Consider the following 23,672-nt stretch of genomic DNA (forward strand, 5'->3'; position numbering starts at 1 on the left):
GAGATGACGTGAAAAGGTCTACACATCTGGTTTCTCCCAGGTACGCTGGGCCAGATGTAGCTGCATGGAGTGTGCAGCCTCTCCCTGTGACCCCGTGGCCTGTCCCCATGTGCCGGGCCCAGCAGTGGGTTCCCTCACACCATCACTGGGAATTTCCCACAGGAGGACACCATCGCTGAGTCACTCGATTTTCTAGGTAACGTTCCCTTCCTTTGACAAGTAAGTTGGGAAAATTTTTAAAGGGAACAGGAAGTTCTTCCTGGATACGGAGTCACAGAAACCATAGCTACGCAACCATTTGCAAACGTGAGGCCAATGGTGGTTTTCAGTATTACCATGGTGACATATTTGGTAGAGATGATCGGAAGTCTGCACTTACTTGTTCAGACCGGCAAGTCTCGCCCAACACAATATGAATTCTCATGAGCACTAAGCTTCACCCCTACCCCTGTTCTTGGCTGTGGCATCTCACCAATTGTCATACTGCACAGAAGTAGTACACTTTCAGTGTTAAGTGAACAAAACTTGAAAATGCAAATCCCACTGAGCTCCAGGATTTTCTCCATTATGAAACTGTGTCTGTGTTCCCATCAACAAGAGAGGAGGCGCAGCCCTCCTGTTTCCTGAGGACTCAGCCCTGGGGCACAGGTGTCCCCTTCCCCCACAGGGGTCACCCACGGGCAGCGCGTACTAGACTCAGGGCTGCAGAAACAAAAAGGCTGCCCTGGACACCCGGGCAGAAACCCTTTGTACGCACTGCTCAGGTTTCTGGGTGTTGCCTCAAAGAAGCTGGGACGTGGATTGGGGTCTGGTTTCACCTCTCCAGCAGCAGGCAATGAAATCTGCTGGGCAAGAGCCAGAGCAAGAAACCTCATATGCACTGGTGCCCAGTGTGGGGCCTGTGGAGGAAATGAAATCACTGGAACAGCCCATGGATTCCCAAACCTGCCTGGGCTTTAGAACCACTCTGGGAAAAAAAAAAAAAAAAAAAAAAAGAACCACTCTGGGAACTTGTCAAGTGTAAGATCCCTGTGCTTCTCCCTGCGAAGATGCTAGTCTCAGTCTCAGTCTCCGTACAGGGCCACGGCTCCCCAGCAGGTGCGTGGGGGCACTCAGGGCCAGGGGCTGGAGGGGACTCTCCCACGGTTGGGTGTGCCTAGACGGGGTCCTCCTGCGACAGGACAGGGAGCCAGAGCAGAGAAAATGTGTACCTGCTGGAAAGTCACTGTCCTGAGCCTCATTTGTACCATCTAAAAAAGCAAAGGAAAATGAGGTGTCAATCAAATCAGCGCCTCAGATGGACAAAGTTAGCCTAACTCAGAATCTCCTTCTTCTCACTAAGACAGCAACTGCTCCTAACCGTTCACAGTCTAACGTCCCAGCTCTGCCCTGCTCTACCTGCCCATCCCCAGGTGATCCAAACCCGCCTCTCCACTTCCACAATAAAACTCACAGTCATCTGCGTCCATGTCTCTCCATTCCAAATCTGGAAGAAAGCACACATACGTTGACTTTCATCAGCAAGTTAGGACCTTTCTACCAAAAAGTCTCAGTGAGAATGTGGTGGCTCATGTTTATTTTTAATGCTAGCCTTGGCTCCAGTTCTTCCTACGTAAATTTCTATTTTCCAGCCCCAAATACAACACAGTAGTGAGAGCTCATACAAGACAGTGATTTGCTCGAGAACATATTCCTGTAACAATTTACTGAACTTTCTGAAAATAAAATATGAATAAGCTCACGAAACTTATATAGATTAATCTTTTATTTTAGAAACTATTTCAAACATAAGTCAATGTAAATTCCTGGCTCAATTTCACGAGTACGTCCTACAAACAAGATTTTTTTTAAAAAGATTTATTTATTTATTTATTTATTTATTTATTTATTATTTATTTATTTATTTATGATAGAGAGAGAGAGAGAGAGGAAGAGACACAGGAGGAGGGAGAAGCAGGCTCCATGCCAGGAGCCTGACGTGGGACTCGATCCTGGGTCTCCAGGATCACGCCCTGGGCCAAAGGCAGGCGCTAAACCACTAAGCCACCCAGGGATCCCCAGATTTTTTTAAAAGGTTACTTATTTATTCATTCGAAAGAGAGAGAGAGGGTAGCCCAGGTGGCTCAGCGGTTTAGCACTGCCTTCAGCCCAGAGCCTGATCCTGGAGACCTGGGATCGAGTCCCATGTCAGGCTACCTGCATGGGGCCTGCTTTTCCCTCTGCCTGTGTCTCTGCCTCTCTGTGTCTCTCATGAATAAATAAATAAAATCTTAAAAAAAGAGAGAGAGAGAGAGCAGAAGCAGGGGAGGGGCAGAGGGAGAATCAGACTCCCTGCTGAGCAGGGACGCTCCCCCCCCACCACTCCATCCCAGCACCCTGAGATAATGACCTGAGCTGAAGGCAGACACTTCACCCACTGAGCCCCCAGGTGCCCCACTGTGCACTTTTTTAATGTTCTGAGTTTTGATCCAAATAAAAGTATCATCTAATCCAAATTAAAATTACAGTCTTTAAAGCTTATGAATTGAAAAAGATTCTGATATTTTCATATTAATTCATCTCATGATTTTCGTAGTCAGGTAGATAAACAAGACATTTCAAACAGTCTTCTTTGACGGTATCTCTGGAGACAGACATGAAAAGCAGGAAAGAGAAACAGGAAAGGCTGTCAGAGAAATCATGAGTATGGAAGACAGATGATTCACACATATCAAACCACAATGCTGAGCAATCAAAAGATTATTTTATCCAAAGTAGAGAAAACACATCAGAAGAATTTTCCAAGGAATTCAAAATGCCCTCTGAGAAAACACAGCAGTTACAGGAGGGGACAGGACGCAGAGAAGCCCGAGGTGGGCTAGAGGTGGCTCTAGAGCAGCCGTAAGCAGGGGTCGGGGAGTAAACCCCACACCCACAAAGGGTAGGCCACAGCTCTGATTCAGACTGGACAGATGATGGGCGGACGACAGCAAAGAGGCCCAAAGCGGCCAGTGGGTCAGCCTCTGCAACTGCGGGCAGGAGAGCCTAGTGGTCCACAGGCAGAGACGGCTGGGAGCCCCAATAAGCAACGGTCAGCAGCAGAGCTCAGCGAGGAGGAAGAGGGGGCAGTGGACTTCCAGGCAGGGACACAGCAGACGCACCCTCGCTGGCACATACGCCCATCTCTCTGTCTCCCTGTCTCTGTGACAGTGCATCCATGCTGTGGGTGTGAGTGGGGCTGTCTCACTGAGGTTTTTATTTGCATGTTCCCAGTGACTAGTGAGGCTGAACATCTTTGCAAGTGCTCACTGTCCACTCAGACGTTTTCTTTGGAGAAATGCCCATGCGGGTCCTTTGCCCTTTTTTATTTTTTTTAAAGATTTTATTTATTTGAGAGAGAGAGAGAGAGGCAGAGACATAGGCAGAGGGAGAAGCAGGCTCTATGCAGGGAGCCTGATGTGGGACTTGATCCGGGGACTCCAGGATCACACCCTGGGCTGAAGGCAGGTGGTAAACCACTGAGCCACCCAGGCGTCCCCCTTTGGCCTTTTTTTTTTTTTTTTTTAAGATTTTATTTATTTATTCATGAGAGACACAGAGAGAGAAAGGCAGAGATACAGTACAGGCAGAGGGAGAAGCAGGACCCATGCAGGGAGCCCGACGTGGGACTCTATCCTGGGTCTCCAGGATCACACCCTGGGCTAAAGGTGGCGCTAAACCGCTAAGCCACCAGGACTGCCCCCCCTTTGCCCATTTTTAAATCATGTTGCTTTTGGTTGTTGAGTTTGAGGAGGTCTCCAGATGTTCAGGATAGTAATCCCTTGGCAGACACAAGGTTTGCAAATTTCTTCTCCCATTCTGTGGGTTCCCTTTATACTCTGTGGGTAGTGTCATCTGATGCACAAAATGTTTAACTTTTCACGTGGTCCAGACTGTCTCGTATTTCTCCTGTTGTCTTTGTCTTTGGTGTCACCTGCAGGGAATCACTGCCACATTCAAATGCTCAGTGTTTTCTTCCAAGTGTTTGACTGTTTTATTAGATCTTACATTTAGGATTACACTGATCCACTGATTAACTTTTGTATTCAGTTTTGGGTGAAGGTCTGACTTCATTATTTCACATGTGAACGTCCAGTTTTCCCAGCACCATGTGTTGAAAACACTGCCCTGTACCCAGTGAATGTTCCTGGCACCCTTGTCAAAAACCACCTGACCAAATACATGAGGGTTTCTTTCTGGGCTATTTCACAGGTCTAGGTGTGTGTCTTTTTTTTTTTTTTTTTTTTTAGGTGTGTGTCTTGATACCAGGACCATACTGTTTACTGTACTTTGTGGTTGGTTTTCACATCAGGAACTGTGAGTCCTCCAGTTCTGTTCTTTCTCAAGACTGTCCGGGCTATTCACTGGCCCCTAAGATTCCACACAAAGGATGGGGTTTTCCTTTTCCACAAAATGTCATTGGCTTTCTTGATTGGGACTGCAACCAATCTGCACATCACTTTGGGTGATACTGACATTTTACCCATGTTACGTCTCCCAATCCATGAACATGGGAAGTGTTTCCATTTATTTATATCTTCTTTCATTTCTGCAGCAGTGTTTTGTAGTTTTATTGTACAATTCTTTCACCTCCTTGGTTAATTCCTAAGTATTGTATTCTTTTTGACACTACTGTAAACGGAACGGTTTTTGTGATTTTTCTCTTCGGTGTGCTCACTACCAGTGTATAGAAATGTGACTGATTTTTGTGTATTGGCTTTGTATCCTGCTTGGCTGACTTTATTAGTTCTAACAGCTTTTTGTAAATTTTTAGCATTTTCTACACATAAGATGACATCATCTGCAAAGAGAGAGCATTTTGCTTCTTCCTTTCCAGTCGGGATGCCTTTTATTTCTTCTTCTCCCCCACAGCTGCTCTGGCTGTGGCTTCTAGTCCCTGGCTGGATGGGAGTGGTGACATGGGCCTCCCTATCTCACACCCCTGAGTGTGACATTTGCTGGGGGTTGTCCAAGTATGGTTTTTATCACGTGGAGGTGGTTTCCATCTACTCCTACTTTGTAGAGCGTTTTTCTCAAGAAACAGAGAATTTCATCAAATGCTTTTTCCACGTCAATTGAGATGATCATTTTACCCTTCATTTTGTTGATATCACCCTTGCACTCCAGGAATAAATCCCAGCTGGCCACGGTACATCACCCCTTGAATATGCTAGTATATTCCATTTGGTGTCTTGCTGAGGATTTTTTGCATCAATAATCCTAAGGGAGGGATCCCTGGGTGGCTCAGCGGCTTAGCGCCTGCCTCCCACCTGGAGTCCTGGGATCGAGTCCCACATCGGGCTCCCTGCATGGAGCCTGCTTCTCCCTGTGTCTCTGCCTCTCTCTCTCTTTCTGTGTCTCTCATGAAAAAAAAATTTAAATAAAATTTTAAAAATAATCCTAAGGGATACTGGTGTATAGTTTCTTTTTCATATAGGGTCTTTGGCTTTGATTTGGGCTTATGCTGGCCTCAAGAATGAGTTAGGAAGTTCTCCTGCCCTTCAATTGTTTGAAACAGTTTGAGAAGTAGTTCTTTAAATATTTGTCAAATTCACCTCATCCTCTGAGATCACCTCTGGGTTTTTTGTGGGGTTATCTTTGCATGACACCATTAAATCCAATAGGACATATGTATTTTGAGAAGCACTAAATTAATGATAGACCCAAAATGACTTTCTAGGAGCAAAGATGTCTGGAGTGTGGCCATCACACCTTAACGCTGAAGTCCTGAGGGACAGCCATTGACCCAGCCTCCAAATCCACAGAGAAAGAGATTGAGCCATGCGAGCCACGACCAGGAAGACCACAAGCCCCAGTTTGCCTGAGACGGTTCCAGTTTATAGCTGTGGTCCCAACAAAACACTCAGAAGCGCCCAGGTCAGAAACTAGGCAGTCACCATGAGCCAGTCTCAGGGTGGCACCTGTGACATGCTCGACTGCAATAATATGTTCCTGGTAAACTGGGGATAATCACCAGTTTGAAACTGAATCCTATTTCAAATATATGAAAGACTTTTAATAAAAGACCCTTAAATGGAATCTTTTTGTAAAAGGAAAAACAAGAGCCCGAGGCCTGTGTATATTTAAGGTCTATGCTCCCTGCCCACGGCGCTGCCAGAACCCAGGACGGCCACCAGGCTGACATTACCTCCAATGGCCACAGCTGTTCGTCTCTCGGATGCTTTTATTTCTGGGGCCACTTCTCCCAAATCTGAACGTCTGAAACAATTCCAAAGTAAAAACAATAATTAAAATAATGAAGTAATACAATTTAAATCTACTTATCAAGTTGGCTGCATATCAGAATCATCTCTTAGGGAGCCTTTTAAAACTACCAATCCTGGCCACACCCCAGGCCACCGAAACCAGACCTGGGGGTTGGGCCAGGGTGTCGTTGCTTTACAGAGTACCCTTGATGGTTCTAGTGTGCAGCCACCACCGAGAAGCGCCGAGAAGCGCTCTCCACGACTGCAGGCCAGAGTGTAAATCGTCATTCAAAAAGACATAAAAATATACATACCCTTTGACCAGTAATTCCACTTCTAGCCTAAGGAAATAATTAAGATTTAGTTATAAAGATGTTGATGCCAGCTTACATATAATAGCGAAAAACTGGATGCCTTTTAAAATCAAAGTCTAATTACAGAAAAGTATGGTACAGGCTCATTCTGTAGTTACCAGAAAACATTGTATGGATCTCGTTCTGTGGACAAAATGATGTTGAATGATGTTATGGAGTGATGTTAATGATGTATATGCTAATGGGAGGAAATATATGAATATTCATATTTACAGTAGGAATATTAGTTTTAGTGAAATTGAGTGTATTTATGTATTTATCTACAGGTATATAAGGAGATCTAGAAGAATGTTCATCAAAAGTTAACAGTATGGGCAGGGGGGGTGATCCTGAATTCTTTTAAGTAGATTTGGTAAATGTAGTCCATTTAAGAATAAACTATTTTAGGTTTATTATAAGAATGAGTAAATATGTTGCTTTTGTCGGGAGCCAGAGTTCTATTGTTGAAGGGACATACAAATATGGAAAAAAGTGGGGCACCTGGGTGGCTGGTTGGTTGTGTGTCTGCCTTCGGCTCAGATCGCGATCCTAGGGTCCTGGATGGAGAGCCCCCCATCCCCAGAAGCAGGCTCAGCAGGGAGCCTGCTTCTCCCTCTGCCTCTGCTCCTCCCCCGGCCGGTGCGTACACTGGAACCAGAGGTGTAGCATGAACACATGATATCCACACGCATACTCGTGGGCCTGTGTACATGCACGTTTCTGTCTATATGCCTACCTTTCCTAGCTCTGGCCACTGAGAGGCACAAAAAGCAAAGATACTATCTAGCAGCACTGAGCACACCCTGTAATATCGTGCTGTACTAAAGGACACCAGGTCTCCTTGGAGAGATGGCTGATGCCAGGGCCACAGCAGGGAAAGAACAAGAGGAGTCGGAGTGTCTTATTTCAGAAAATAAGGAAGCGCTCCGAACTCAGGAGCCAGCTGGCAAGCCCGGGCAATCTGAGCATGGACTTAACACATACAGTGATGAGTGAAAAACCACTAAGATTTAGGAATGAATGAGTCCATACGGGTAATATATAAGCAAACGGGGAGGGCGGGTAGACGGCTCTTGCTTACAACCATCTGAAGGGTAGGAGCGCTGTATCATTCTGCAACCACCTCAACCTCAGGGATCATTGGTTCAAGCCAAAAACACCAACAAACGCCAGCTCTTGAGAAGAAAATGTTGATAGGGAGCAAGATGTCTGCCCAGTTTCAACATCGCTCCTTGCATGCATCCGAGAAGCATGCCAGGAAGGAAAGACCTGGTACTTATAGCACAGACCCCTGAGGGCTCCAGTCAGCGGGCGGGTGGGGCAGGAGGTCACCACGCACCCCACTTGTCCCACCTGAGAGAGGGTACAGCATCACTTGGCCCTGGGCGGATCACAGGGACAAATGCAAAATGCAGCTACATGGGGGTGCGGGGGAGGGAGGACTGCAGTATCTCAAAGTGCAAGGTGAGGGAAGTGTTCCAGACTCAGGTGGCCCCACACCTGCGCCCGCACGGATCCCACACTGGAAGGGGACACCTTGGGGCCCACGGGCAGAACTGGGCCGTGGGTGCCACGTAGGAGAACACTGGTGGATGTGGACACGGCAATGTGTGCAACATACTCTCTAGTGGCTAAGAGGGACATGACACACGAGTGTCTTTGAGGGGACAGAAACACAAACAGAGACAGAGGGAATGCGAAATGAGAATGTAAGTGAGTGCAAACACTGAAAAGCAGACTCGAGATAAGGGGCCTTTTATTTTTATAATTTAGCTCTAGGTACAAATTATTTCACTAAAAAATGTAAAACTTTATTTTTTTTTAAATTTTTATTTATTTATGATAGTCACAGAGAGAGAGAGAGAGAGAGAGAGAGGCAGAGACATAGGCAGAGGGAGAAGCAGGCTCCATGCACCGGGAGCCCGACGTGGGATTTAATCCCAGGTCTCCAGGATCACGCCCTGGGCCAAAGGCAGGCGCCAAACCGCTGTGCCACCCAGGGATCCCAAAAATGTAAAACTTTAATAGTGGTTACTTCCCACTGGGTGGCAGGGACATGAATTTATTTTGTCTTATTTGTATTTCTTTAAGCAGAATTATATATTGATTTAAAAAGGATAAAAGACCTATAAAAATGATGAGGCGAGCAGGGTCTGGGTCAGAGTTAAGACATGCGGGTCCCCAAGGAGACCAGAGTCTCCGCAGCCTCTTCCAACAGCACATAGACATTGAGCTCTGTGCAAGGACCCCACACACAGAGCAATCCAGCTCCCCTCAATTCTCCAGCAAAACACATCAAATCCACCCTCCCAGAGGAAACTCCAGAACCCCCGGTTGCTCTTCCGACACATTCTCTGGGTTTCTCATCCTCTGCCCTCTGTGAAGAGTCCTGGTAGCCACAGTGGTCACTGGGCACTAAGCAATGCTCGGACCCTGACGCTGACAAAAAAATAAGTTTTCATTGCTTTTGTAGTAAGGAAAAGAAAGTAACCTTAAAAACAGACACCACCGCAACAGGTTAAAACTAGTCCCCAGTAGAAGCAGGCCTAGCCTGGCAGCGGCCACGCACACACGGCGCCTAGGATCTGGGGGGCCAGGCTCCTCCCACGGAAGATGGGCTCCCAGGGCAGGAGCTGAACCCCAACCCACTCCTTCCCACACAGGAAAGCAGGCCACATGTAGATGACCTGAGCCTGTGCCAGTTTGTGAAAACGTGCATGGAATCCTGCCCCTCACCATTGTCAACATAGCGCTGCAAGCTGCAGGCAGAGCCCTACCTGGGGGAAAACGACAGCTCAGCTTTGCCTCTTACTTTTTCTTTCACGCCCCACTTTCAACACCCACACAGCCTGACCTGGGCCCCAACCCCACTGGTCTTCATCTCCCTTTCTGGCATGGAGCTCCTAAGGATGGGGGGTAGGTTGCCTGGGGAACCCTCCATGTCCCCACAGGGTGGAAAGTTCCAGTCCAGAGAGGGGAGAGGGGCTGAAGGCTGAACCAATCACCGACAGCCAATGAGTCACCCAAGCATGCCTGTGTAACGAAGCCCCCATAACACCCCAGAGGGACAGGTCTCTGAGAGCCTCCAGGTTGGTGAGCACAAGATCTGGGGAGAAGGCGGGCTTGAAAGGGCCTGGAGGCTCCCTGTCCCTTCTGCACACCTTGCCTTGTGTACCACCTCCATCTGGCTCTTCCTGAAGTACATCCTTTATAGGAAATGGATCATCTGGTACATAAAATATTTCCCTGAGTTCCATGAGCCATTCCAGCACATTCCCTGAACCCGAGGAGGGTTCATGGGACCCCCAGTCTACAGCCCGTCAGTCATAGGCATAGCAATGGCCCTGGCCTGAGGCATCTCAAGTGGGGCTGAGGGTGGGGACTGAACTCCAAACCTGTGGGATTGATGCTGTCCAGGTGGATGGAGTCAGACCCCCTGCTGGTGTGTCTGAATTCTCTGTGGGGGGGAACCCCCAACATTAGTATCGGGGCGAGAAGACCATCTCGGGGGTGATCGCAGTGAAACAAGGTCCTAAGAGTGGGGCTCCTCTCTGAAGGACCAGTGTCCTACAGGAGGAGATGCCGGGGAGCTGGCTCTTTCTGCAGTTGCACGGAAGCGGCCACATGAGCACACAGTGAGAGGGCAGCTGTCGACAAGCCCAGGAGGGAGGCCTCAGGAGAACCCAAAGCCTACCAAGCTGCCACCAGGATGTCCAGATGGCGAGGACGGTGAGAAACTAGCATGTGCTGATGAAGTTGCCTGGCCTGTGAGCCTCGTGACGACACCCTGACAGGCAAACGGAAGCCCCCAATCTGCAAAGTGGAAACAATACTCCAAGATATGCCCTCCCACAGCCAGCAAACACAGCTTGACCCACAGAGGAGTCTCCCGGTCCCCCTTGGGCTCACTCTCTTTACAACTCAGATTTTAGGTGACTTATATTATAGTTTGTAACTACAAGAATCATAAAAACCAGCCCATCTGCCAATTCCAAGTACAGCCCTGTTCTGAGCAAGAGCCCTACTAGGTGTCCTGCGGCCAAGACGGCGGGACCCCACTGCATCCCCAAGGCCCAGACATAGACAAGGGGGGCTTTCTGCAAAGCAGGTTTGGAAAGTTACTAATAGCATTACTATCTTCTTCTGGTTCCCCATAAGACAAGATAAAATCCAGAAAAGTATCAAGAAAATACCTTTGCCCTTTTGAGAAGTCCTCAACAAATGAACGAATCCTGTCGCCACGTCATCTATCCACGTTGCTGTGGCTCCTGCTGCTTCTGTGAGGCCGGATCCAACCCAAGGGCTCTGCTTCTCCTGAGGCCCCATTGGGGTGCCCAACATGGGACCCAGCTCAGGCCCTGCCGGAGCTGAGAGCGTAGAGGCCCAAGGTGGGCTGACATGACTCAGACAAGGGTGACCTGACCGCGGCCCCAGGAGCCCAGTGCACCAGTAGCTCCTCCTCACTAAGGCGGAAGCAGATATTCCGGTTTGCTCCCTTTGAGTCTGGCAGCACAGTGAGGCCCTGGACAAACCAGCGCTGGCTGCCTCGCTGGCCGTCTCTCCGAGGCGACGTGGCCACGCACGCTTCCCTCATCCCTTTCCTCCCTTTTTCCAAATGCCCAGCAGATGGATCTGCAGAACTTTTCTACTTAACACCTGGAGTTTCTGACTCCAGACAGCACAGCCTTCAATGCTCGCTGACCTGCTCTGACACCAGAGATCCCAGGGACGCCCACTCCTCAGACAGGGTCCCTCAATGCCCAGAACCCAAAGCAGGGCGAGCTCCACCCAGAAACCCAGCTCCTTCACCAGGTGGTGCCAATAAAACAAGACGAAAGAGAAAACCATTAGGAACAAGAGGATGCTGGATACACAGAGGTGCGTTACTCACCCTAACGCAGCCAACAACGTATTACTAATTGCTTTCGATAGCAAAGTCTGATTCAGTGCTTGCTGTTTGATGCTGACAGCTTTTGAGACCTGCCTTCCCCTCCTGGCCCGCACCTGGGCCAGCGGACAAGAAAGCCCGGAGATGCCTTCCTCTGGCACTGGCTGGACCCCTCAGCCCATCACCACCCCTGAAACAAAACCCAAAGCCAACTGCTGCCCAGAAAGCCTCATTAAACTAGTAATAAACCTTTTTAACCCAGCGTGGTGTATGTTGTGGGTTGAAATGTCTCCCCCAAAAAGATATGTTCAAGTCCTAACCGCAGCATGGTGCACAAGGTCTTATTAAGAAATAAGGTCTTTGCAGATGAAATTAGTTAAAGGACGACCAGGTCACACCAGGAAGGATGGGTCCCTGACCCAGCAGGTGGTATGGCTGGAAGAGGATGGTGTGGACACATTCGCAGGGAGAAGAACACGGGACAGTGGTGTTGCCGTGTCCACAAGCCCGGGATTACCAGCAGCCACCAGATGCCAGGAGGGAGGCAGGTGTGGGGGGGGACACCCTCCCACAGAGCCTCCGGAAGGCACCCCTGTTGAAGACTCCCAGCATCCAGAGCTGAGAGAGGATATGTCCTCTTCATCACGCCACCCAGCCTGTGGCACTTTGTGACAATGTCCCCAGGAGACGGATGTGGCCTGTGTGACTCCTGCCGTTGTCTGCACATGGCCTTCTCCTGGTATGTCTCTTCTCTGCTTCCCGTAAAGACACCACTCACTGGATGAGGGCCCTCTGAACCCAGTAGGACCCCATTTTAACTAATCACAGGCAAGAAGCCTGTTTCCAAAAATGGTCCACTCACAGGGAGTAGGGTTAGGACTTCAATATATGTTTGGGAGGGGACACGATTCAACCTCTGACAATATCCAAGCCCGAACCAGAGGCTGTCCCACCTTTGCAGGGTCTCACCGTGCAGTGGCAGGGACTGAGAAAACACGGGTGACCAGGCTCCATCGTGTGGCATGGAGGTGGGGCTGGGGCGACACAACTTAACGCAGGATGTGATGACACAGAAAAGAGGCCAGCACTGTGCAGCCTGGCAGTGAAGTCCCCAAACTGTGCTGGAGCGTGCGGGGAGCATGACAGACAGGCCCTTTGCTGCCCTCCAGCTCTTGGGCACCTGGCGCTCTCCCGGGGCAGGGTAGCTGCACAGGCACATGGCAGGCAACTGTCCTGGCTGCTGCTCCTGCCACCTCCGCGGGCCCTAGGCCCACCGTCAGCGCCACATCCCAAGCTAAGAATGTTCCCGGGACGGCAGCCCGGGTGGCTCAGTGGTTTAGCGCAGCCTTCAGCCCAGGGTGTGATCCTGGAGACCCAGGATCAAGTCCCACATCAGGCTCCCTGAATGGAGCCTGCTTCTCCCTTTGCCTGTGTCTCTGCCTCTCTCTCTGTGTCTCTCATGAATAAATAAAATCTTAAAAAAAAAAAAAAAAAAAGGGATCCCTGGGTGACGCAGCGGTTTGGTGCCTGCCTTTGGCCCAGGGCGCGATCCTGGAGACCCAGGATCGAATCCCACGTCGGGCTCCCAGTGTATGGAGCCTGCTTCTCCCTCTGCCTATGTCTCTGCCTCTCTCTCTCTCTCTGTGTGACTATCATAAATAAAAAAATTTTTAAAAAAAATTTAAAAAAAAAAAAAAGAACGTTAACAGGAGAGACACGGTGTGTGACACAGCAAGGCTCTGTCCTGGGTGCCTGCCACGCGGGTCCCCCAGCAGGAGGAAGCAGCCCTAAAGCCCAGATCCTCTGGCAGCTTACTCAAGAGCTGGTCACACCCCACAAATCACACATGTACAGACCTATGAGCTTCGGCTGCCAGCCCAGCCCTGCCCTGCACATCTGCTTAGGCCGCCACGAGGGTGCAGAGAGATATTCATAGCTGGGAAGCCGGTTCCTATGGGGCCAGGTTGTCCGGGATCTACCCTCACACTTAATTACTGCTGGGAACTTCCCTCGGAGATTGGGACCCAAATATCCACTATCCCTGCTCCTAGCTCAGCGAGATCAGCAAGTCACACTTCTCAAAGTTTTATGTTGAGGGTGCGCTGGAAGATGGACAGGGGGACACCTGGGTGGCTCAGTGGTTGGGCGCCTGCCTTCAGCTCAGGTCATGATCCTGGGATCCAGGATCGAGTCCCACATTAGGCTCCCTGTGAGGAGCCTGCTTTTTCCTCTGCCTATGTCTCTGCCTCTCTCTCTCTCAGTCTATGTCTCTCATGAATAAATAAATAAATCTTAAAAAAAAAAAAAAAGGAAGATGGACAGGGCCTGCACTGGGGAGCAGGGAGCTGTGGGTAGAAGGGCAGGCGGGGGCCCTGGGGCAGCAGGGGCCAGGGTGGCGGGGGCCCCAGGCAGCGGCTACCTCTGGGCAGAGAGTGGACAGGACACACTCTGGACCGTGCTCTGACTGCAGGGGCCGTGCCTGTCTGCTGCTGTGAACAGAGGAGGGGTGACACAGGTCAGACCTAGGTGGTGGTGAGCAAGTGTGTGAGAAGATGGACAGACAGACAGGCTGACCAGACCTCAGCAGGCTGGCACTACGAGGCTGGCCTGGGACCAGTGGTAAAGAAACTCTTCATGTCTTCCCACCTTCCTGAATTCTCTCACTGTGGCCGGCAGTTTTCCAGATCTATTTGCAAATAAAAATCAAAACCCAACTGCTATGCTGTAGACAAGCAGAAGGGTAGAGATAAGAGGGGAAAACTCTTACCCACCAGCCATATCAACAAGAGAGAGATTAAGAATATACGTAATGAACATGCAGCGTCCGTATGAGAATTTTTAAATACTAAAGAAGAATACAAAAGATTTGAACAAACGAAAAGGCAGGTCCTAACTGAGAAAACAAGGCTTAATGTGACTTATCTTTTTTAAAGATTTTATTTATTTATTCCTGAGAGACAGAGAGGCAGAGACACAGGCAGAGGGAGAAGCAGGCTCCATGCAGGGAGCCCGATGCCGTACTGGATCCTAGGACCCCGGGGTCACGCCCTGGGCCGAAGGCAGACGCCCAACCGCTGAGTCACCCAGGTGCCCCTTAATGTGCCTTTTTTTTTTAATTTTTATTTATTTATGATAGTCACACAGAGAGAGAGAGAGAGAGGCAGAGACACAGGCCGAGGGAGAAGCAGGCTCCATGCGCACCGGGAGCCCGAGGTAGGATTCGATCCCGGGTCTCCAGGATCGCTCCCTGGGCCAAAGACAGGCGCCAAACCGCTGCGCCACCCAGGGATCCCCTTAATGTGCCTTTTAAGTCAATACTTGCTAAACTAGCATCTAGGTCAAAAAACAGATAAACTGATTCTATGGAGAAATGTTTATAATGACAATCAGGGAAATTCTAAAAAAGAACAGTAATAAAAGAGAACAAAGCCCACCAGAGAGGAAACCACAGGACCAGCCACCAGAAATGAAGGCTGCAGGCCCGGTGGGTGAGAGGACAGCCCAGTCATGGGTGGCCTGGGGACAAACCCCCACCGGCCAGGAACCTCACCCCTGCCCTGGGAGCTCAGAGTGTCTGGGGTCATTCAGGCCTGAGAACCTGGAAGAGTAACAGCAAATCCTGACCATTCCCTTCTCCAAAATGAGTATCAACTACATTTAAGATTTAAACTGGAAAATGAAACAAAAAATGCACTGAAAGGAAATATTAAAGCCTTAAAACCCAAAGTTGGAGGGGCGCCTAGGGGGCTCAGTAGGTGAAGCATCTGCCTTCAGCTCAGGTCATGATCTCAGGGTCCAGGATTGAGCCCCACATCAGGCTCCCTGCTTCGAGGGGAGTCTGTTTCTCCCTCTCCCTCTGCTGCTCCCCCTGCTTGTGCTCTCTCTCAAATAAATAAGCAAAATCTTAAAAAAAAAAAAAAAAAACTCCAGGTCGGGAAGGCTTCATAAAGTCACAAGGCAAACGATGGACTGGGGAAATGTGTTTGTGACACAAAGGGCTGGTTTTGTCCACATACAAGGAACTACAAAGCTGTGAGAAAAAGCCAAGGATCCAAAGAGAAACAAAAGTGAGAAAGGACATCACCCAAACACACTTTAGTGTTTAAAACAAAACAAGGAGTCCACAGGTCTCCTCTGCCCTGGGCGGGACACACCTGCATCCCCCCCAAAGGCTCTTGTAGGCCTTGTGAAATGCAAACCACAGGTGTGTTATTTGTTTTTAAGAAGAAGGCAACTGAGAATCACCTGAAACATCACAACACAGCAGCCGACCCAGAACCAGAACCTGAGGCCTCCTTGCCAGGCAGGTGGTTCTGGAAGCAGGGCCCCAAGTGGGAGCCTATCACTTAGCCACAGGGGCTTCTGAGCCACTGCCACTCTCGGGCCTCTTTTGTAAAACCGGCATCCAAGCCACAGCCGTTCTGGTCACGCCGCTTCCTCCCCCACTGAGCCTCGTGAGCACATCCCTGCTCCCGCTGCGTCCAGAGCGGCCAGGGACATGCCACACGTGCTCTGCGGGATGAAACATAGAACCAAGACTTTTGTTTGTGCCTCGGGAACTAGACTGCAAGCGACTGCAGGCGACTGCAGGCGACACTAGTGGGGCGATTTTGCATCAGGTTTTTACTTAAACGGTGTAGCTGAGCCTCGGTTCCCTGGTCTGTCAGGACGGTGGGGACAATGGCCTAGGTTAACACAGGCAAAGGCAGGTGGAGGGGGCCCGACGACACTCTTCTGAGAAGTGAGCAGAATGTACATTTAAAAGAACAACTCCGGGGGCGCCTGGGGGGCTCAGCAGTGGAGCGTCTGCCTTGGGCTCAGGGCGGGACCCCGGGGTCCCAGGATCGAGTCCCGCATGGGGCTCCCTGCGTGGAGCCTGCTTGTCCCTCTGCCTGGGTCTCTACCTCTCTTGCTGTGTCTCTCGTAAATAAATAAGTAAAATCCTTCAAAATAAATAAATAAATAAAAGACACTCCCCCACCCCGACCCCGGACACTGGTGGTTCTGGGTAAGAGGCTCTTCCCTGCGCTTGATAGAGACTGGCAACATGTTCACAGGCCAGGCAGGGAGTTTCTATCTTTAAAGACTCGGCCAGTGAAGATACCCGTCGCTTCCTAGTTCCTACTCGATGATTGCGCATCACACAGGCAGAAATTTTAAAGTCTCATGTCATCTACTGGGAGGCACAGAGACCCCTGAAGTCCAGCGGTGGGAAGGGGAAGGCAGTTCCACGGCTCATGAGGACACTTCAGGAGGATCAATTTAAAAAGACAGGCCTTCGGAACGCCTGGGTGGCTCAGCGGTTGAGCATCTGCCTTCAGCTCAGGGCATGACCCTGGGTCCCGGGATCGAGTCCCACATCGGGCTCTCTGTAGGGAGCCTCCTTCTCCCTCTGCCTGTGTCTCTGGCTCTCTCTGTGTCTCTCATGAATAAATAAAATCTTTAAAAATAAAATAAAATAGGGACGACCGGGTGGCTCAATGGGTGAGTGTCTGCCTTTGGCTCAGGGCATTATCCTGGGGTCTGGGGATCGAGTCCCGCATTAGACTCCCTGCATGGAGCCTACTTCTCCGTCTGCCTATGTCTCTGCCTTTCTCTCTGTGTCTCTCATGAATAAATAAAAAATATTTTTAAAAATAAATAAAATAAAATAAAATACAGGTCCTCTGACCACAACGTCCAATTCTGTGAATCTACTCTAGAAAAACATTTCTGCATGTCCAGGGGGGAGATGCGATGTGCAGCATTATCTTACAGGGAGAACCGGAAACCCCTTATCTATATAACATGACCATGCTGCACAATATCATATAAACGCTAAAATTCAGGTAGACCCGATCCTGTTCTGACACGGGGAGAAGTGTACACCATACTGCCAGGTGAACAACGTAAGCTGCAGGACTATATGAGAGCAGTCAAGTAAAAACAGAGCCAGTACATGGGCCAGATAGCAAATCTTGTTATATATAATCTACCACAATAAAAAGAAAATTGGGCTGAGGGGACAGAGCAAAGAACAAACATAACATGTAAACGCAAAGGACAATGTCAGGATGCTTGCCTAGTGAGTTGGGGGGGCACCCCAGTTGTATCTGGAAGGCCATCTCTCTGATAAGAATCACAGCCTAATTAAATATAGCCTAATTAAAAACACACCAAAATTGTAAAAGTGGTGAACTATGGAAATTCAGATTACATTTGATTTTCATTTTGTTTTAGGATTTTTGGTTTTTTGAATTATCTACCATTAACAATCTGAAAACTAGCGGGCACCTGGGTGGCTCAATTGGTTCAGCATCTGCCTTTGGCTCAGGGCGTGATCTCAGGGTCCCCGGATTGAGCCCCGTGTGGGGCTCCCAGCTCAGTGGGGAGTCTGCTTCTCCGTCTCCCTCTGTCCCTCACCCTTGCTTGCCCCCCCCCATATCTCACTCAGTAAATAAATAAATAAATAAATCTTTAAAAACAAAAACCTGAACCATATATTTATTTAGCCCAAGTAATCCAGGCTTGCTGCCCTCCAGGTGGGTGTAGACAGGTGGTCATAGTGCTGCTGGGGTAGAGCCCCTTAGAAACGGGCTGTGGACAGCGAGGCTAGAGACCTGGTCCCAGCAATGCACGCACTGATTTCAGGGAACACATGGACTCCAGACACCCACCAGTGAACCATGGACCCCAGGCTAAGAACCTGTGACTTAGACGACATCTAAGGCCCCAGGAAGGGATGCTGTCTGGCAGAGAACACGTGCTGGGATCAGCACAGATGGAGGACAGAGCCCAAGGGGTGCTGATGGCAAAGCCACCAGCTGTGAGTGCAGAGACAAGCCTTGACGCCCGCAGGAGGGAGTGGATGGAGGCAGGTCCCCAAGCTCCATCTGTCCTGCCCCCTCCACACTGCTGTCATGTGGACTGCCCCTCAGTGAGCCCACAGATGAGGCCAAGTCCCACAGCCTGACCCAGCAATCTTGTCTCTACATAGCCCCAAACTCACTGGGCTGTGGCTCATCCCAAATGTGTCTTTTCCTCTGTTGCCTTGCTTCTGGCCATTCCCTTCTGCATAATCCCCAGCACATCCATCAGGGCCTCCTCTTTCCTTCCCAGCTGTCTTATAGTGATTCGCTGAGGAAAGAACACCAGAGTCAGAGGCCCCTCCATACATTCCATAGCCCAGGAGGAATAAGAGGTCCCTTCCCACATTGGCCCTGAAGCTCTGGGCTTGTTCCCACGGTACAAGTCCAGCAGGCGGGGTCTCTGCTGGTCAGCTGACCAAGCCAGGCCAGAAAGTCCCCGGAAGTCAGGTCTTCCTGGGTGGACTCTCCCTACCAGTGAAACCTGTAGAATAGACACCTCGAGGTTAATCTGGAGGCGTGGACTGTTCCCAGTGCATATGCACCATACTAACGAGCCACAGTGCGTAGCTCTCTCTATGAAATCCAGCAAAGGATGCTGAAAGTTTCGGGGCCTTGGCTTTCCGAGGAGTATGCATCAGAACATTACAGATTAGCGCTCCCTGCAGACTCATAGGGTCACTCATGAGAGTATGGAATCAAATCTATGCTACTGCCTCCCCCACAGGGACACCACACCAGCCCACAGTTAAGTCCACCTCTGACCCAGGCCTACAAAGGGGTGCGTCTGGACACCAAATGTGCCATCAGGTTGGAAAGGCCTCACGGCAGCCCCACACAGGCCTGGACATCATGCTGCTGCTGGCAGGCCACCCCACCTCACTGTTATCTGACAAGAGGGGCAGGGACATGGTGGGACCTTGAACTCTGGTTCAATCCAACCGGCCTTCTGAGGGATGGGCCAGGTGTTTAGCCTATTATGAGCTCAAAGTACTAGCTACTGTGTCACCAAAGCTCCCCAAAGCAGGAAGGCCAGCAGGTAGCTGGAGAGTGCCCATGACTCGGCTGCCCTGCCAGCAAATCCAAGGCTCCCTGCAGGCCTCGGGCAGGGACAGTTCACCTGTCACCAGCCTGACAGTACCTCTACCCCCGAGGGACTGCTGTCACTGCCACTGGGCCTAAGACCCTCTGAATGTGGACAGTCGTCACCTTAAGAATTTCACCAACTAAACCAATGACCTTGAGACTAATTTTCCTCCTCTGTGAAGGTACTGGGTTGTCGTGTCCAGCTTTCACGACTAGTTAGACTATGGAGGCAGAAACTAATTGTAATTAATGGCTGAGGTTTTATTTCGTCAGGATTTTTTCAAAAATTACAGTTGGTGTGTGTCACCATGTTTCCGGAGAGAAAAAGCGTTTTAGCAGGGAGGCAAGGCCAGGCGGTGATGTCAGAACAGGGGCTGCCACCCCAGCAGGGCCCGCAAGGCCCGCCCGCGCCCCGGGACTCAGCCACGACCTTCGGGCCCCTCGGCTGCGCCCCGCGGGCCAGCCCAGCGCCCGCCCCCACCGAGCCAGTGGGAAGCAGCTGCGGGGGTGGGGGGGTGGGGGGGCACTCCCAGGCTCCGGGGCCATGCACGTCCTCCCCACCTCCCCGCCAACCCCGACCTGGGCCCCCACCGGGAGGCCCGCGGCCCCCCCCTCCCCTGCCCTGCCCTGCCCAGCTGCGCCCGCCCAAGGTCGGCAGGAGGGCCTGGGAGGGCCGCTGGCCCGGCAGGCGGGGGACGCGGAAGGCCGCGGAAGGCCGCGGGCGCTCGCACCTGCACCGGAGCCCCCTCCCCGCGGCCGCGGCCCCCTCTCCCCCTCTCCGGCGGGCCCGAGCGCCGCACTCACCCGGGCGACGCCATCAGCGCAGCGAGGTCTCGGCGCTGCCGCCGCCTCCGCTTCCTCCACCCGAGCGCCTCCGCCGGGGAGGGGCCTCACGCCGGCCACGGCCGCCCGCCCGGGCCGCTCTGGGCTGCGGGGGCGCGGGGAGGGGGCCCGCGGCGGTGGGGGGGGGGGCAGGGGCGCGGGGAGGGGGCCGCGCTCGGGACGGGGACGGGGCCGGCGGGGAGGGGGCCTGGGGCTTGGGAAGGGGGCCCGGGGGTGCTGGGGGGTGCCGTGCTCGGGGAAGGGGCCGGGGGCGCAGGGAAGGGGGCGGGGAGGGGGCCGGGGGCTCTGGGAGGGGGAGCTCTAGGAGGGACCCGGGGCGGCGGGACGGGAGGCAAGGGCCCTCTGGGAGGGGGCTCGGGGCAGCAGGGGGTGGGAGGTGGGGGGCGGGGGCCTCAGATAGCAGGGGGTCATGGGAGGGTCCTGCAGTCGCCCCCAAAGGCCGAAGTTGGTGGTGGGGGTAGGCAGCACAGACTTGGCACCCAGACCAACTGGGTGCAGCTTTGACCCGCCCACCGCCCACCTGCCCTGGTGCCAGCAGGCCAGGATTCCTGGAGGGGGAAAGACGGGGCCAAACCTGCCGAAAATCTGCCCCGGGGCCACGAAGCAACTGCCGGACCAGGTGAGGTGGACACCTCCCGACCACAGGATTGGATTTCCTCCGTAAAAGCCTTTTCCTTCACCCAGGAGAGCAAGGTGCTGTTACGACTATTAGCAAGCAGTAACCTATTAATTGCTGTGCTTTTTTTTTTAAAGATTTTATTTATTTATTCATGAGAGACACAGAGAGAGAGAGGGAGGCAGAGGCACAGGCAGAGGCACAGGCAGAGGAAGAAGCAGGCTCCATGCAGGGAGCCCGACGTGGGACTCGACCGGGTCTCCAGGATCAGGCCCTGGGCTGAAGGCGGCACTAAACTGCTGAGCCACCCTGGCTGCCCCTTGCTGTGCTGTCTTGCACAAGTTGTCGGCCTCTCTGAGCCAGTTACCCCTTGTGTTCAGCCCTAAGGACTGTGGAGCACTGTGACCATCCCCTTACCTTGTGTTAGGAAGCGATAACAACCACGAGTCTGAGGATACTACAGAGGGTTTCACAGGCACCCCAGGAGTGCTTGAGCCTCAGTTCCTGTTCCAGCACAAAATTTTGAGAAATAAATGAGCTCTTGTAAGTGAAAACGCTTAACAAAAGCTTTGGAAAATGTCAACCACTGTTGACCACATTTCTGTGTTCTAGTAGACATTACTGATATTTGACGTGGGAAAGACCTGAGAGTTCCAAGCCAGGGCCAACAAAATTCTTGAGCCGTTTTTGGTACAAAAGCGTAGTTTTATTAAATCACGAGGTCGCCACCCTGGGCAGAAAGAGCGGCTCGGGGTCATGAGGAGGGACCCATTTTATACTTTCAAGTTGGAAGGCAGTTGGGATGGCATAAGTCTCTAAGGAATTTTTTTTTAAGATTTTATTTACTTATTTGACAGAGAGTGAGCAAACACAAGCAAGGGGGAATAGCAGCAAGAGGGACAAGCAGTGTCCCCATGGAGCAGGGAGTCTGGCCCACGATCCTGGGATCAGGGTCCTGACTTGAGCTGAAGGTAGCCACTTCACCCAGAGCTACCCAGGTGCCCCTCTAAGGAATTTGGAAGCCAAGTTTCCAGGACCCTGAGGGGGCTAGCTGTGGTTAGGATAAGGTCATTTATTACCATCTAATAAACCTGAGTCCTGAGTCCCTTCAGATAGACATGGTGGACCATATGCTTGGGAGGGGATGCCAACATGTATCTTGGGGGCTTTAGAGATGAAGGAAGTTTCTAAAGGAACTTTTATATGTTAGAGGAGACTCACAGGGTCCTGGGGTCGGGCTAAGGTTGTCTTTGCCCTTAGCAGAGTATCCACATCAAGGCAGCTGATTACCTAGAGGAAGGTCCCTCTGCCTGGTTCGAGGATGTGTCTGTGGGCTGCAGGAAGTAAGGAAATTTAATAATTTCTCTTCTGTCTTTGCTTCCTACATCAATAATTATTCTATTTCTACTGCTAATAAGAGTAAGAGCAAAGACAGGAGCCTAAGGCAGGGGTTGAAATCTGGACTCCACCCATAAGCAACTCTGCAATCCCAGCAACAGAGAACCTTCTCAGGGCTGGAGTTTTCTTATTGGAAAAATGGGGTAAAAATTGGCCTTCCTCTCTCTGAGGGTTGAATGAGTTAGAATTTGTAAAGTGAGTAATACTTTGGCTAGTACATGGTCTCTTTCCCTTCCTGAGAATCCATCCGTTTTGAGCATCTTTGTTCCCAGGAAAGATGGAAGGTCAAGAAATTGCTATCTTAAATTAGAAGGTAATTAATGCTCTGTAAAGTTAGCTAAGTAAAGCCATAAGAGCTATGAGTCGCAAATTGGGAATAAATCCAAGAAGACCAGGATTACAAAGACTGAGGAGGAGGCAACTGCTAAATGGTCTGATTCAAGGTAGTGAGGGAGGGCAGATAATTTTTTTTAAAAAAACTTATTTGATTTAAAAATACAGGGATCCCTGGGTGGCGCAGCGGTTTGGCGCCTGCCTTTGGCCCAGGGCGCGATCCTGGAGACCCGGGATCGAATCCCACATCGGGTCCCCTGTGCATGGAGCCTGCTTCTCCCTCTGCCTGTGTCTCTGCCTCTCTCTATTTCTCTCTCTGTGACTATCATAAATAAATAAAAAAATTAAAAAAAAATTAAAAAAAAATAAAAATACAAATATTTTTATATATTCATATATTTTCTAAAGTAATAACTAAATATAAGTTCACTGAAATATTCTTCCTCAACATGAATTTTAGGGAGTATGTGCCATTTCACTGCCTGGTGAATGATCATGTTTTAACCAACCCCTACTCATGAACATAAATACTGCTGCCAGTATTCATTAGTATAAGAAATATGGACAATAAATATCTCCACCCATGATTATTTCCTTAAGCCAAGTTTCTAGGAGTTGAATTTCTAGGTCAGATGATATCAGCATTAAGTCTTTTCAGATACATATATAATACACATACATACACACAGATACACAAATATACATACACTTACATGTACACACATTCATCTATATGCACATAGACACACACAGATTACTCTCCCAGCGGCCACCAACACTGATGAGAGTGCCAGTTTCCTAAAACTTGCTCTATAAATTTAACAATTTCTCTTGTTGCCAACTTGATAGATTAAAAACTAGTATTTTTGGCAAAATGGCAGACTAGGAAGTTGCAAGCTCTCATTTCTCCACAGAAAAGTGAAGAAAACCTGAAACTGTCTGAACTCATTTTGTAGTTGCTCCCACTCCTTCCCTAGGTAGCAGTGGGCTTGGCCTTGAGCATCCCTGTTTCCCAGTACCCACACACTTATTGCCTTGGACGGGCCTGGTCTGCATACTACCATGGAGCAAATGGTAAAGGGAGTC

At 50.5% G+C, this 23,672-nt stretch overlaps 1 protein-coding gene and 1 long non-coding RNA gene across 6 annotated transcripts in view; one reads left to right on the plus strand and one right to left on the minus strand.

Moving 5' to 3' along the window:
* LOC112650550 (upregulator of cell proliferation) overlaps positions 1-23,672 on the minus strand; it is a 50,863-nt gene that overhangs the window by 3,373 nt on the left and 23,818 nt on the right. Inside the window, exons 1-5 of one of the 5 annotated variants that reach the window (XM_025433365.3) lie at positions 20,201-20,327; positions 6,539-6,565; positions 6,167-6,237; positions 1,454-1,486; positions 1,212-1,250 (exon numbers count right to left, since the gene is read on the minus strand). In XM_025433365.3, the coding sequence (XP_025289150.1) occupies positions 1,212-1,250; positions 1,454-1,486; positions 6,167-6,237; positions 6,539-6,565; positions 20,201-20,214 (184 nt within the window). In that variant the 5' untranslated portion in view covers positions 20,215-20,327. Of the gene's footprint in view, positions 1-1,211; positions 1,251-1,453; positions 1,487-6,166; positions 6,238-6,538; positions 6,566-20,200; positions 20,328-23,672 lie in introns of those variants that run through there. The other 4 variants (XM_025433381.3, XM_025433372.3, XM_049095095.1 and 1 more) reach the window with 4 other exon arrangements.
* LOC125752674 (uncharacterized) lies at positions 20,624-21,409 on the plus strand. Its single transcript, XR_007402761.1, has 2 exons — positions 20,624-20,858; positions 20,993-21,409. It is a non-coding gene; the product is annotated as an uncharacterized LOC125752674 (long non-coding RNA).

Source organism: Canis lupus, chromosome 16 (assembly GCF_003254725.2).
Source record: "Canis lupus dingo isolate Sandy chromosome 16, ASM325472v2, whole genome shotgun sequence".
Taxonomy (NCBI): domain Eukaryota; kingdom Metazoa; phylum Chordata; class Mammalia; order Carnivora; family Canidae; genus Canis; species Canis lupus.